The sequence below is a fragment of the Seriola dumerili genome, unplaced genomic scaffold, assembly GCF_002260705.1.
Source record: "Seriola dumerili isolate Sdu_G_001 unplaced genomic scaffold, Sdu_1.0 BDQW01000122.1, whole genome shotgun sequence".
Lineage (NCBI taxonomy): Eukaryota > Metazoa > Chordata > Actinopteri > Carangiformes > Carangidae > Seriola > Seriola dumerili.
In genome coordinates, this window is record NW_019174377.1 from 2070974 (window position 1) to 2087259 (window position 16286).

Sequence of the window (16286 nt, forward strand, 5' to 3'; positions counted from 1 at the left end):
CTGGGGGAGGTACACCTTTAAATTGTAATTATCTGTCCAAATGTCAGGCACAAGTCTGCTGACAGACTCAACAACAACACATGCACATTAACACTACTCTCACGCATACGTTATTGTGCATGATACTACTAAAGAAATCTCTCGCTTTCTCTCTCACACATACACAAAGTCTGCCTCACCTTAATCAATAAACCACTGTCAATAAAAGCCACCAAACCATCTCCTGCCTCATCACCACAATGTGTTTGTTTATATGTGTGTGCAGGTCACAGAGGATTGAGGAGCCACAGGGGTAATTTACAAGGAGCTGGTGACCCATTACCAACCTGCCACAGAGGGACCACAACAAATTACTGTGCTCTGCTCCGCTGCCATCAATACTCCATTATCCCACATTTCATTCTGTCTCTACAGCCGTCTAGTAAAACTTGCAAATAGGATATAGTGTAGACATACTGTATGTGTGAGTGCAAGAGAGACAGAGTGATGAAGTCATAGTTCAGTATTACTACATTATATAAAATAACAAGCTAATACTGATTCTATTCAGTATTAGCTTATTCTTTAAATGCAGTATTCATTACTCATCAGTTGATCCAATTAAGTTCTTTTCAGTTTTATTTGATCCTAATTTAATTCAAAGAATCAATTCTGCCTCCACATTTTAAGTTGTGCGCAACATTTTCAATAAAATTGTACTTAGATTAGCAACTGTATGGTTCAAGGGCACTGAGCTGGCTAAAAATGATGTAAGTTGCAACAATGTTCAACTCTTTCTACTAAACAGCCCAAACAAATGACACTTTCGTGACCAGGACAGAGTGAAAAAAATGTTTTAAATGTGTTGCCAAATTGGCTCATTGCTAGTACTTGAGGGGACACTTCAGGTGCTCCAAAAGAGGACGTGTTTTGTCATTATCAATTGACATTATCAATCTGAACTCCTTATTCAGCAACAGCACTCACTACATGTCTGGCTAAAGGTAAAGTTATCTGCTTTTCGGCTGTTATACCCAAATTTTGGACGTTTATGCCTCATCTATTCATATATAAACAACTTTAACACTATCTATGATGCAGTACATTGATTTTATTAATCAATGTTCAAATACATGGTTTGAAAAATGACTCATGACTATGAGGTGCTACCTCTGTCACGAACATTTTTAAGAAAAAGAAAATGTATATTTTGCTTTTTGAATACAAGCAAATCCCCCACAGCCTGAAATGCCATGTTACACCTTGGCCCTTTAACTTGAAAAGGTCGAGCACACACTGCTACCAGCTTAATCACATCTCAGTGAATCCAGAGCAGACACTGAGGTCAAAGACAGTGCAAAAAGCAAAGCAGTGAAATAAAGATTATTACTGGTAGTCTTCTGTATAGTACATGGACACTGGCCTTTCATATACTATTGCATTACACAGGAGTAGTCAGAGTGTACTTATTAATTCTTTGTCTTCACCCCGAACACTACCTCTTGGTTTGATTTAGCCACATGAAATGGATTTTCTGCTTCAGGATTGAGGCAAAATCCTCTTCCCTGACATGTCCGACACATCTCTTTCCAAAGTAATATGTAGTAATATTTCAAAGAAATGCTACGATTTCCCAATGGTCTCATATTTGCTTGCTTTTAAACCTAAATATAAGAATATGTTGGTGGCCTTGTACAGTTCCAACTTCACCCATTGTCAAAAAATGATGCAAGAAGTACACAACAATGGCAGACATTTTAGAAACTCATTACATTTATTTTTGCAGCACTTTTCTGGTCATTCTTCTCTTCAGCATTTAAACAAATGAAAGACTTTTCAATTTACATTGCATCAATTGTCATAGTTCAATGCAGAATGTGTATCGTCTCTCAATATATATTTGTAGCAAAATGATCATAAATTATGTGCGTGTCAGTCAGTTCATCTCCCTCATTCTTTCTCTAATACAGCGCACCAGTTTCCCTGGTCGTGGTAGCTGCTCTGCACTTTGACTCCAGCCACCTGAACACACAGCTGCTCCAGCTCCCCCTGCTGGAACACGTGGTAATAACGGTGGAAGACAGGCACTGGACCGCTCTCAGACTCAGACTTTAGAATAGAGCTGGACTTCTTTATAGTGTCACCACTTGACTTGGGTTTAAAATCTGGCCCTTGAGTGGCATCACTGGTGTCAAGACCCGATCCAGAGGACATGCTGGAGTCAAAAACTGGGCTGGGGTCACGGTTACAGTCTAATCTGGTTTTGGAACTCACACTAGAGGGTGAAGAGGAGTTACCTGAAGTCTTTTTAGACTTCTCTTTCCTTTTGTCCTTCTTCCCACTCTCTCCTGATTCTTCACCCCCCTGTCTTTTTCCCTCCTTCAGATGCCAGGGAACCAAAAGGTCCTGGGTGTTGAAGGCTGTGCGGTTAGTGTGCACACTAAGTTTGCCATCAATCACTTTGCTAACATCTTGCACGCTGTCACCAGGCCTGTAGTTGTCTTCCAAATGTCTACTGGTATGCATTCTGGCTTTCCCATGAGGCTCTTGTATGCCGTCTGATGTGTCGTTGATGGGGCTGAGGTTCCCAGGATGCTCTTTGTTCTGTTCTTTGAGGTATTTCGACCTCTGCTTGTTGTACTCTTGTTCAAAAGCCCAAACGTAGATGAGCGCTCGACCTCCAGGCCTCAAAAGTCTCACCAGCTCCCTCACTGCTGCCAGCCGACGTTCCTACAACACACACACACAACAAAAAACACACACACACACACACACACACACACACACACACACACACACACACACACACACACACACACAAACAAAACTTGTTCAAATGTTTGTTCTACTGTACTTCAAGACAAATTTGACTGATGAAGGGGTAAAAGTGATGGTGGCTTGATTTGAAGCATATGTTTTCAAACAATGAGACTCTTCTGTGACTGTGGTGTAATACTGGAAAGGAGGCTGCAGAGATGGAAAGGGAGTCTCCTGAAAGACTAGATGTCTGTCTCCACAGTACAGTGAAAAAGATCTACAGAGTGTTTTGTTTTTTGTTAGTTTTAATTTCTCTCAGTCTCTCTCTTTTAGACTATCAGGGAAGTTATGTTTGTTGTGTTTGTCGTTGTGTCACATGTGTTTAAATATCCATCACAATGCTTTAATATCAGCATTAAAAAAGTCCTTATTGTTGCACTACAACTAATGTTTCAGTGTCACCAACCACCAATGAGTAACGTTTAGTCTCTGACTAGAGTAGATCCTTGAGAGCAAAAGCTTTTTAGTTAACACGAACCAAAAGTTGAAATGGAGCTTAAAATTCCTAAAATGATTCCACTGATGCATTGCGGTCATGTGTTGGGTGTTTATATGTAGGTCGGTCGAAAGTGATACAATGCTGATGGAGATGTCACCTGATGTTCTTTGTGTGTGCATGTACTGTACTGTACCTGTGTGGAAAAGTGGTGTATGACAGCTATGGAGATACAGGCGTCACAGGAGGCTGTTCGCAGAGGGACGCTGAGAGCATCAGATACAAACGCCTGGAAACCTCTCTCTGCACAGATTTGGACAAGAGCACTGCTACGATCACAGCCAACCTGAAGAGAGGAACACACACACACACACACACACACACACACACACACACACACACACACACACACACACACACACACATAAAAAATAAAATAAAAAAATCATTCACAAAAAGGAACAGTATTAACATGTACAAAGTCTGAACAAAACCACCGATCAAAGTCTTGTTCTCAGCTGAATTTACACATGCACTCCTCATTTATAATGTCAACCAATTAACAATGTACGACAAAATCACACAGAGCAGCAGAAAAGTATAGAGACAGAATGGGAAATAATAAACAAGGAATGAAATATGAGCAAAAAACATAAATAAAAGGAAGAGAAGAAAAGACTGAGGGTATTGGATGGCAGTTATAATAATTTTCAACACATTTTGTGTAAAGGAGAAATTCAATCAGGCTTCACGAGTCATATGGTCCATTCCCAAAAGAGACAGAGGTGATAAGCGATAGTGAGAAATACTACACACATTCACAAATAGACACACAGGCTAAATCTGTTACTGACTTGCAAACACAAAAAAGGTCAAGTCTCTTTCATTTCAATTAACACGGGGAAGGTTAACAGCGTTAATCTACAACAAGAAGGGAAGATGGAGAGGGTAAATATAGAGAAGACAAAAATAAAGTGCAGAGGGAATGAAATAAATTCAGGAGAGAAAAACGGATGGAGAAAACCCAGAAGACTCAGCTCTGAAAGTTTATGTGCGACCTGATCACAGTGTTCTCAGTAATGATTTATCACGGTTACGGTCTGAGTCAGGATAAGCTGCTTACACGCACATCCAAATCCCAAACATCCCGCACATCCCATGTGCATACGTAAACAGAAAATTTAGGATATTACCATGGAAACTGAGCTAATGCAAACAAGCAAAACCAGCAGAAATCAGAGTGAGAGGAGCACAGGGCTCAGCAGCAAGGATTATCATTCCTGGGTATATTATTTAGCTCATTAAAATGTTGAGACAGCTTTGCACTGTCTTTTTCACTCCAAACTAACTACTAACTGATTAAAGATATTTCCCTTCATGTGAACAATATGACTTGCTGTAGCACTAAAGCAGTACCCATATTACCATCCTGACTCACACGTGGGGAGTAAATAAGTAAGCAGCAGCATAATGATGCAAACCTTTGTCTTCTCCCTCACTTCACTCTGGGGCAAACAGAGGTCTGGCTTATGCAACACCCGTAACAGGGCACTGAGGATTTCAAACAGCTACTCCTTTTCATTTTACATTTAGGGCAATGCTGAGCACCGAAGGCTGTGACCTTTCCGGTGGCTTTTTCACTGCAACCGACTGTTGTTTGCTGGGAAATCGTTCCAGCAGGTAACCAACCCCTAAAACCATAAAATGTCATTTTTTTCCCTTTGGATAGAATCAGACTAGCTGTTTTCCCCTGTTTCCAGTCTTTACGCTAAGCTAGGCTAAACAAGTCCTGGCTCCATCTCAGTATTTAATCCACTGACCGCCTTTTCCAAGTAAAATTAAGAGGCTCATCACCATCAAACTGGTCTAAACCCTGAGAAGCCCCTACTTGTATCTGTGAAGTAGCAGCAGAGTTGTTTGACCTCAGACGATTCATTGTTTGCCGTCTTTGCTTCAACTGATTTGCTGACTGCGTATGTGACATCTGATGAGACACTTCTGCACATAAATGACTGTTATGAAAATGTGTGGTATTTCACAGCGATGATCATCTAAGACACAGTGGCAATAAAAATGTAATGAAAAAGGAAATTTCCCTACAGGGATCACTAAAGTATTGCAAAATTACAGACATTAATATAATATATAATGACACTCACTGCAATCAGCTCTGGGTTGACACCCAGGTATTTCCCATTTCCACAGCCCACATCAGCCAGCACGCTGCCAGGAGAGAGCGAGGACAGGAAGTGGCAGACACGAGGCCAGGGCGAGTGGCGTGTACTGCTGAAGTGGGAGGCGATGGCGTCGTACACCCGGTGCACATACTCCTCCTCCAGACGGGTTGCGTCGGCATGGCAACAGGGAATCGAGGGGGCAGATGGCGGAGAGGGCGAGGGTGCTGAGGCAGCTCCCTGACTGTCACAGGTAGAAGGAAAGGCTGGAGTGAGAGAGAGAAAGAGAGAGAGAGAGAGAGAGAGAGAGATGAAAGGAGAGGGTGGAATGGTGAGACAAAGGGTAGCACATACACACCCAAACACCCATTACATTCAACTGAAGCATGGCCACCTCAATTTTGACAAGCAGAAAATTGCTTTAAAATCGCATCACTTTTTTTTTTGCAGGAATTGGCAACTGGAATTGTCTTTCTGCTTAACTTTTATAATGTTAGTCAAACAAAAGAAGCAAATTGAAGACAATACTTTGGCTTCTGAGAAAATGTGAAAAGAACTGTTTGCAAATTGCAGATATTGGTTGTCTAGCATCACTCAAATAATGGTGGTAATGCAGTTTTCCGTTATCAAACACACAGAGTGTTTTACTTTGCACTCACCACAGCGGCAAAGTTCATGTCTGATCTTTCGGAAAGTGAAAGAGGTGCGGGTGCCCCTCTTGCTCAAGGTGAGATTTCTGTTAGGCCCAAGGTCAGAAGTTGTATGAGCAGGGGATTCTGGGTCGCAGGCTGGCACCACGTCGAACTTCCGGGGAGTTATCCTGAGAGAAGATAAGAGACGGTTATAGCAGTAGTTGACAATCAGACACAAACTGACAATAACTAATCTAAACAGCTGTTGTGTGTAATGTGAACACCAGCAGATGTGAATGAGACCAAACCCTGAACCTGACATTGGTTTTATGTTCACGTGAAGGGATTAAAATAAGGATCCACACACAGACTGACACAGGGAGGAAAGAAACTGTCACTGAATCAACCTTAAGTTCATATCAAGATAAATGGACCCATCTGACACAGTCCAGCTCACCCATGGGTCCAGAGGTATCTGCTCTCTCCCTTCATCACCAGGAGGCTGCGTCCTGGCAACACCACGGGAACAAGACGACCATCGGGATGCCGGAATTCCATCACCGTCTGTAATTAAACACAAAAAGCATGTACAAGCATTCAATAAGATTTTCAGACCATTCATATGAACACTGAGCAAGGTACTCTCTCACTCACACACAGACACACACAGACACACACACACACACGCACGCACACGCACACACACACACACACACACACACACACAGACACAGGATACAATTATCCATTTAAAACACAGCAGAAAAAGCTGGAAAACCATGGAGAGGCAAAGAATTTGTCATTTGTCTGACGCAGCAGTGGGGTTGCGCAGATTATCACAGATGCACTGATATGACTTTTCCTCTGCTAATACCAATTCTGTGATCTCAGTGCGGGGTCCTGATCCAAAACACCTCACTGTGTATAACTCTTTTGAATTTTTCTGTGAGGTAACATGAGGTCAGGGATTGCTGTGGCACTAAAACCGAGTCAGCAGCCTGCCGTGACTAAATGAATGCACTGTAACTGATAGAGCAAACACAGAATCACTCCGCTTGATAAGATATTAGCACCGATACCGACTCAGCAGATTGGATCTCTGCATCCATACTTAGTATTCTGTAGCTGCTTCAGCCATGTAACTGTTGGTAATGAGTGTCAACACTTTGATTCTTTAGTACCAATCAAATTGTGTCCATATTTCAAATACTGAAAAACAGTTAAGCATCGAATGCTTCATCAAATTCTCAGTCTTGTTTACTTAAACTCTCCAACAGGATATTGCCCGATTCTATTCAGTTTTGTTCATTTTCTTCTCTGTTTCATTTGAGCCATGTTGTTGTGCAGCTGTTTGAATTATGACAACATCGAAAAAGATTTTTCAGTGAAAAAAAAAATTATTTGGCAAGTTATGATCTTTTAGTACTGATAGTAAAACTCAGGCATCCAATTTACTTACTTCGACTTTCAATAATCCAGTAATAATGTGCCAAATTTAGTATTCATAGATAGTGGTCAGACAGAATTAATGTATGTTTGTGCTAAATTACTTATTGAACAGATACTGGTTCAACAGAAGCAAATGTTTTTTTTTTGTTTTTTTTTGTTTTTTTTTATGAAAACCAACCACTATTATATTCTAACACCACGAATGAATGAAATACAAAAAACATTTTCCAAACCTAAAACCTTTTTTCCTTTTACTTTACTCAACAGTTGAGTTGAATGATGTCACCCGGAGAAAACTCTCTACTTGCTCTCTGACTAACAACCAGCAGAGGCATCTCAGTGTTTGATCCTAATGTTTCCTTACAATGCATAACAGCATGAGCTCTGCTGGGAAATTACATCTACACAATTTTAAATTGCATCTCTCCAACTTCTGACAGCAGGAAAATTGGATTTTGTGAAGTAGAGGTCCCTGCGTCTGTCTGTGTGTGTGTGTGTGTGTGTGTGGGGTATAGAGTGGGAGAGACAGATATGTTTGTGTATTATTGTGAGAGAGCGATGCCCCAGCAACACCAGCAAGTGATCAGATTTTCCCTCAAACCACAACTGAAATCTCTCCCTGTCTCTCACACACACACACACACACACACACACACACACACACACACACACACAGGACTGTGCTTTTCTTAGGAGTATTAGCCAATCAATGACACCAGAGGAAAGTGACTAAATCAATGGTGACGCTGGCAGCTGCACTTAACTACAAGACTATCCATCAAACTCACACACACACACGCACGCACACACACACGCACGCACGCACAAACGCGCACACACACACACACACACACACACACGCCTGCGCTTTTCTTAGGAGTATTAGCCAATCAATGACACCAGAGGAAAGTGACTAAATCAATGGTGACGCTGGCAGCTGCACTTAACTACAAGACTATCCATCAAACTCACACACACACACGCACACACACACACAGTATAGACAGCCAAATTACGTCTTTTCTCTCTCCATCTTTCAAATGCAAACACGAACTGGCTCAATAAACCTGGTAAGTGCAGATATATGTTTCACATAACAAAAGGAAACCAGTTTGCATGAAGTTTACTTGTGTTTAATCAATGATGACTGAATGCGTAAACCAAGTTAAATCAGGTGACGGGCTGAAAGTGAGATTTTATGATGTCTGCAAGAATCAAAACTGAATCAAATCGCAGTTGGATTGACTTGTTATACACACAGATTACCAAAAAAAAAATTATTTTTAACTTCTTCGAGTAATGCTAAGTCCTGTCTTTTGCCTGTTTTATATAATTTTCCAAAAAGTCTATTAAATATCATTTATCATATTGTCACCATATTCAGAGAAAATTTCTTTTAGGGGCTGAAATATTTAATTCCTATCAATCGATATGTACTTGATCTCTCTGGGTTTTGGCTTGTAAACGCCTTTCTTCGCAATATTGATTTCACCTTTTCCCCTCAGCACCTGACACAACATTTTTGTGGCACAGCAGTTGTAGAACAAAGAATACACCTCATTCACTCTCACTGTCTGTCAACCTGGGTGCGTGGCAGATGTTGTGACAGATGATAGTTGATTGCTAATAGAGCCCCTCAATCTCAGACAAGCAGGGACAGATGGGTGTTCATCTCCAGCAGCCACCCTGCAGAGACTGAACCAGCGTCCCAGCGCCAGGTCACATCATTTTGTCCCACCTGGAACAGTCGAGGACTTAACGCAACTACTGTTTAAAGGAAAATCTGTCTCTCTTTTGTTCATTCATTGTTTGCAAAAAGTGTTTCAAGCAGGGAGACTGTGACACCACTAAAAAAAGAGAAGGGCACAGTGAGCAAGAGAGTGTGACAGTATATAAGTGTGTTAGAGAGAAATAATGTAGCAAGGAAGGTGACAAAATGTTCTCACTAAAATCACAAGGACACACACACAAACACGCGCACTCATTTGTGACAGCTGTACCCCCCTGAGATGGATGAATCACACTGGTCAGTGAAGTGACGATTAACTTGATTGATCAAAGCAGGAAACAGAAATGCATAAAAACAGAGAGGAGTGTCTGAAAACACTAACTTTACATTTAAATCTGTCTTTCAACCGCAATATTGTTGTTTTATGCTAAAATGTGAAAACTGATTTCTTTAGACCAACACTTTTTTTTTTTATCTTTAAATGAGCAACTTTCATCTTAATTATGGATAAATGCACCTTGAGCACTACTGATCAATACTGGTGACCCAAGCTGATTGATGAGTTCTAGGGTTGGGTAAATTAACCAACTCAACGGTCTGTGGAGTAGCTCGTGCTGCTTCAATCATTAAATGACTGGACTGAGTTCTTACCTTTGCCCCCAGGCTCAGTGAGAGGATGGTGTCCTCAAAGGCAGAGTGGGTGTCCACATGAGGAGGAATGCCTGAAAACATTATAAAAACACATGTAGAATGAAAATCACTCAACAAAAGCTCAAGTTTCTCTGAAATATAAAAGTGTTCGGGGTTCAGTGTTTTTGAAGGATGCCTCTGGACATCTTTGACCCTTTTGTGATGTGTGAAACTCAACTCATTCTGACATTTAATAATAAATTTAAGTGAATGTGCTTGAGTTTAAAAAACAAGCATTATTAATAGTAATTCCTTCCTTCCAAAACCTTATTCGAGCCTTTAAAGGCCAAGGCTGTAATTCTGTTATCAAACAACAAACAGGAGGCAAGGGCTTTGAAATTCCTCATGGATGCATGTTGCAAAGGTTTCTGCTGCCATCTTGTGGTAGAAATCATTGAACTCTACTTGTGTGCTCCTTCTAATTATGTAAGAAAAATCAACAGAGTTATCACAGCTTAGTAATTACGTCTGAAAGACTAATTACTACACTTTTAGTTTCACTAGCATCTGGAATAAATAAACTATCCTTCTTTTAATATGTGAGTGGTTAGGTTTGAATTATTCAAGGGTGTATGTAATTACATTTTTAATGTAAAATTGCATCTTTTTGTGTTTTGTTGTCATTTTCTCAACATGTGGTCAGTCATTTTCACATAGCCTTACTGATAACATGAGATCTAAATGTATCTAAATCATCTTCTGAGCTTGTATGTGTAAGGTCAATAGAAACATGACGGGAATCACTCACCCTGTCCAGACTCATACTGGTTGACAGTCAGTTGGTCGGGCATGATATTGATGTGACCGTTCCTTACACACCGCTCCAGAACAGGCAGACAGTCCTCAGGAAGACCTGGATATACACACGCAAACACAAACACAAACGCAAACACAAACACACATCAGGTCCTCCGTTACTTCTTCCTAACTTTCTTCTGTAACATTTTCTCTGTTATTATAATGAGAAGCAGTCATAACGTGCTGTCTAATGACACACTGCCTAGTAAGAGTTATAAGTAAAAATAGAAATGCAATCATGCATTTTCTATGCAAAAAAAAAGGAAAAAAAAGAAAGGAAAGCATGTAGTGTCCCAAAATCTCAGCTTTGCAATCAACTAGTAAAATGTTATCATTACTGATAGAAATAATGGCCAAACATATGAAAATATGACCCATAAAACTCAGAAGGTAAGAAAAAAATATCTTGATTAAAAGAAGAGCAAGATTACCTGCAGGTAATGGCTTGTCCTTATCCACATTGTTGTTGTCGTAGCGAAATTCAAAGCCAAAATGTTTGACTCTTCTATGCTTCAGAGCTTTTTGAGCTAAAATACATTAGAATGAAGTTAGCAAACCAGTAGAATCATTTTGTACATTAAAATGATGCAGACGTACAGATGGTTATTCATAATCCATTCAGACTGATGGTAGACAATGTTACATTCACAGTCATTTCTCAACATAACTGTGCATTCCTGATTTGAAAGATGCATCATTGCCTTGCAAACAAAAAAAAAAAAAAAAGTATTTTCCGATTCAGTTTTTCCCATTAGTGCCGCTCTATTCTGCCTGTTGTTTACACAGGTGTTAAGTTCAGTGCTAAAGATTAAGACTGACACAGGTCCTCACCAGTGACATCATCATTAGTCGACGACCAGTCTATAGCGGCAAGTAACAGAGCCTCTTCCTCTGGAGACACAAAATCTTCCACCAAGAGTAATCCCTCCGGCAAAGGAACAGAGTTCTCCTCCTCACAGGTTACTGTACACGACACACACACAACACATACAGTAAGGATCAGACGACTGGCTGCAAAAATATGCTTCTTGTAGGACACACAAGCACACAAACAGATAAAATGGCTGTCTTTGATCATCTTCCAACTTTCTGCTAAAATGTGAATTTAACATTAATGGGTTTTTTTTTTCAAGTATCATAGTAATGTGTGTACGGGTCAGTGTTTAAGGTAAGCACCTGAGTCAACATAACTGAGGTAGAGTGTGACACTGTTCTCTCCACATTGCAGCTTTTGTCCATTAAGGTGGACATGGGCTCTCTGAGCACTCTCCTCAGATCTGGAAAGAGAATGACAATAAAAACAAAACAAGGTTTAAACTACAGTTTTCCAGAGACGATAAACAAAAAAGTACTAAAGTTCTAAAAAAAAAGGTTCTTGGTGTGAATAAGTGCTGTCCATGCACCAACTGTACCTGTATGTGACAAAGGCGTAAGGCTTCTGAGGGGGCATTAACAGGGTCTCCACCTCCCCCATCTCTTTCAGCACTGTAGAAAGCTCCTCTCGACCAACCCCGTTCCCCAAGCCGCCATTAGCCACCACCAAACTCTGCAGAAGGCACAGAGGTAGACTGGCTGATTTTATACAGGCAAGAAGACAACGTCCAAAACAGACTGAACATGTGAAAACATCACTGTTTAAGATATTGATAATCAATACACATCTTAATGAACAGATAATGTTTTACAACTGCAACTATTACTCAATTTATCGACTGGTTGATCGACAGAAATGTGTTTGGCAGCTATTTTGATAAACAATCATTTTCTGTTTAGAAAAAATGCAAAACACTGGCTTTTGCTTTTCTTTGTTATACATGACAGTGAAATGATTATTTTTGGGTTCTGGACTGTTAGTCAGACAAAGCAAGACATGTAACTGGCGGATTAATCGATAATGAAAATAATCGTTAGTTTTAGCCCTGTGTTTTATGTTTTTGTTGTTATGCTTCAAAGTTTTGCTGGTTTCATTCCATGATCCCAAGGAACTGTTATTTCATTATAAGTTAATTAGTTATTAGTATATTCATTATTTATCAACTTTATTTTTCACAGATGAAGAGAAATAAAATTAACTTGTAACTAAGTCGTAATTATTTTTTATTATACTGACTGCCTACAGTCCAAGATACATGTGCAAACATTTTTCATTTATTTTTCAGTTCGATACAGATTTCACTTGCTATCTTCTTATGTCATCTATTTCCTGACTTCACATTTTTGAATATCTTCTTATACCTTTTAAGATTGGCATTGTCATTATATTCAACGTGTGCATGAATACAACACACCAAAGTAAATTCCTTGTTATGAGATGCCACTGTTTCAACACTGCAGGTTTGAAAAATGACCTCAAGTCGGCTACAAAGACTGATATTATTTTTCTTTCACATGACTGATATCTGCAGATACAAGCTAATGTTAAAACAATGCCTGGAAATAAGGCGGGTAAATCAACGCACCTTCAGTATTAAAACTCGCATTAAAGTCACATGCACTGATGATCGCCTTGGAATTTGCGTCTAAAAAGTGTATATTTAAAGAAGAAGAAGGTACGTGTAGCTAGCTCTCTTCCCTGTCTGACAGCTGATATACTTCCTGTTTATAAAGATGATTTTTGTTTACCTTGGTCGGCTGCGGTGCCGTGCTGATACCTTCATGTTTCAGTAAAGTGTGACTCGCTTTTAATTGTTTTCGGAGAACTTTCTTCTCCTCTTTACTCCTTCTGACGGCCTTCACGCTGTTTTCCACACTAGGATCCATAGTTCGTCATTTTATTTTGTCCGGGTGCAACAAACGTTTAAGACCGGCGAGTTCCCGCCCGGCCTTGCATTTGGTTTCACAGCATTCTGGTTACATTCACTATATACAATTTGCATATAACTAAGCAATCCTTTAAATTATTTTAATAACTTTTGTTTTGTTTATTTATAGAAAAATTCCAGTATCATAGTGAAAATAGTGAATTGTTCTTTTTCAGTGGATCCATGGGAGATGATTATCACTTGTGAAACTCAGATGGGTCCATAACATTGCTCTGTATTTGCTGTAGATGAGTGAATATGCAGAAACCATAGTGGACAAAAATTGATTAAATACAGCTGTAACAGAATGGGAGCTGAAACAACCACTTCTGAGGCATTTCTATATGAAACAGAATAACAAATGTTTAGCACGAATAAAAGGACAAACATCAGGATCAGGATTTCATGATAAAATTCAAATATAGGTAATCAAATGTGCATTATTAACATCACAAATCAAAAACCTAAGACAAATGAATTTTCAAGAAACATACTGAAAAAATGTATAGTTACAATGAGAGCTTGAGGAAAAAAAATCCTCACGCCCATATCTTCAAAAGAAAAAGATGAGTAGAGTTCACAGGATTCATGAAAATCTATGTACAGTCGGGCATTTGTGGTTTCATGACTGAATCTGTTCATCTTACACTTTACCTGCATGTCATTTTGCTTTTCTGACTAAATCCTACTCACCTATAGATAGTCTTGCTAATGTTTCTTCATCACTCCCACATTAATATGATTCATGACATTTTCCAGAGCAGATATTTTGTTTGGTCGTAGCAGGAAAAGCACACGTGGAACTAATAACATTAACAATGGATGTGATCCAACAATTAGTCCAGTGCAATGCAACAGTTACTGTGTTTGGAAGTGTCAAATGTCTAGTGTGAAGAAGGTCTGTTCAACTCTTGTACACTCCTTGGTCATGTGTTTCTCCTATAATGTGTTTGAGGACTAATACACTAATACAGGGAAATAAATCTTTGTCACTCAGCAGTGTGTCTCCGGTGACACGGGTAATCCAGCTAGTTCCTACTGTATTATATTCCTGCTAGGACATATTGTTATTTTGTGGTATGTATGTGTAGTATCACTCTTGCTCTTTTTATCTAAGTGCTTCCCCTCTCTTCTGTTCTCATATCCAAGCCTTACTGACGACTGGTGTTTTGCCCTGTGGCTCCATTATATAGGACCTAAACCTTGGTGCCTCCCTAATCTCCCAACAACAGACAGACAAAAATGCTCCAGGGAGAATTTTATAGGCCCCGTTAACTTGATGCTACAGGGTAAAGTCTATAGTGAAACTATTTGTCATTCCGTTTCCATCCATTTCATTCATCAGATTCAACTCAAATTTTGGAAACTGAAGATAATCTTGTACGAAAAAGTATTATCACAATGGGCTAGTTAGCTTACTTCTTTTATATCCTGTTCAACAAAACACACTAGGTCAGATGGAAATCAGATACAAGCACTCAGTCACATTCATGGCATGAGTGCTAAATTGTAATTGATGAATTATGTGTATTGTGTTGTTCTTGGTGCAGTGTCTGTCCTGGACGCTGTTCTCTGTCTGCTTCCGCCCTCAAAGGAGCCAATTAGCTCAGATCCTGTGTATGAATTCCTCTACAGCCAGATTAATGACTCTACAGCCCCTCTGGGTGTGAGCGTATGTTCCAGCATGCATTTGCACATCTTTTTAGGGGTTTGTGAGAATGAAGCATTTGTGTGTGTGGATCAGTGTGTGCCTGTGTGTGTGTGTGTGTGTGTGTGTGTGTGTGTGTGTGTGTGTGTGTGTGTGTGTGTGTGTGTGTGTGTGTGCATTTATACATGGGTGTGTTGTGTAATGAAGCCCTCACCTGTCCTCAGCCATCTCAGTAATCACAGTGCCAGGCCGAGCTGCTGGCCAGTGGGCACCCTTCGTCGTCTTAACAGCACGCTCAGTTTAGTCTACAACAAACAACAGCTGGTCAGGCAGGAGAGCACACGGCTGCCCTCTCCGACATGAAAACAACACTCTGCTCCATCTTGTTTTTAAATACAGTCTAATTAAATCTTCACTCTTTTTATGAGCTTTGGGTGACACACCAAAATGCCAGTCAGGTTCATTTGAGGGGGGATTAATCAGGGCCAGTATCAGAAAGAATAACATTCACAATATTTAATAGAACATTTTTATCCAGTGTACTTGTAAAAACTGTGTTAAAACTGAGTACAGGGGCAAAATGGGACGATCAAATAGGCAAGATTCAGTTCTACTCATATTTTCTTGTATTTTCTATCATCGTAAACCAATGACTGATATCACACAGTCTTCCTCAGCACATGGAGCAGTTTCTTGTGCTTAAACATTATTCAAAATTTGTATTTTTCCTGAGTGCTTTAAGCACTTCTGTGTCCATGTTGTCTGAAAAGATGAGATTTAAAGTTCATTTTTGACAATGGTGAGCAAACTATGTCACTACAAAGTCGATTTAGTGGATGATGAGTGATCCATCTACTAATCGAGATCATGTGACGTGATCAACAGCTGGACCTTGTAGTGAGATTTGTTACGGAAGTGCTGTTTCCAGGGGGTAAGACAAACTTTGAACTTCATCTGAGTAGCCTATAATTTTAACAATCCAATTCAAAGTTGGTCAGCCATTCATGAACACATGAAGGATGAATGCAAATGACTGAATCAATGTTGTACCAAGTGGAAATGTCACCTCAAGGCTATGAACAGTAGATTAGGAAGATATTTCCCTTGCCAGTGCTCAAGGACAGCTTCACCTC

General features: G+C 39.9%; 1 protein-coding gene across 1 annotated transcript; it reads right to left on the reverse strand.

The window, feature by feature from the left end:
* Nucleotides 1–1765: 1765 nt before the first annotated feature.
* On the reverse strand, nt 1766–13464 carry alkbh8 (alkB homolog 8, tRNA methyltransferase). Its single transcript, XM_022748476.1, has 12 exons — nt 13327–13464; nt 12117–12250; nt 11881–11981; nt 11536–11667; nt 11136–11231; nt 10655–10759; nt 9868–9938; nt 6496–6602; nt 6066–6226; nt 5392–5672; nt 3429–3578; nt 1766–2709 (listed from the first exon to the last, which is right to left on the reverse strand). Exons 1-12 carry the CDS (start codon nt 13462–13464, stop codon nt 1930–1932), a joined length of 2256 nt encoding a protein of 751 aa, XP_022604197.1. The 3' UTR covers nt 1766–1929.
* Nucleotides 13465–16286: the final 2822 nt, after the last annotated feature.

Excerpts from the sequence above, each read along its gene's own strand:
- alkbh8 (XM_022748476.1), bottom strand. The coding sequence starts at position 13,464 with ATGGATCCTAGTGTGGAAAACAGCGTGAAGGCCGTCAGAAGGAGTAAA. Across the intron at positions 11,668-11,880 it reads CCTCAGTTATGTTGACTCAG|TAACCTGTGAGGAGGAGAAC; the intron begins GTGCTTACCTTA and ends TGTCGTGTACAG. Across the intron at positions 10,760-11,135 it reads GGACAAGCCATTACCTGCAG|GTCTTCCTGAGGACTGTCTG; the intron begins GTAATCTTGCTC and ends GTGTATATCCAG.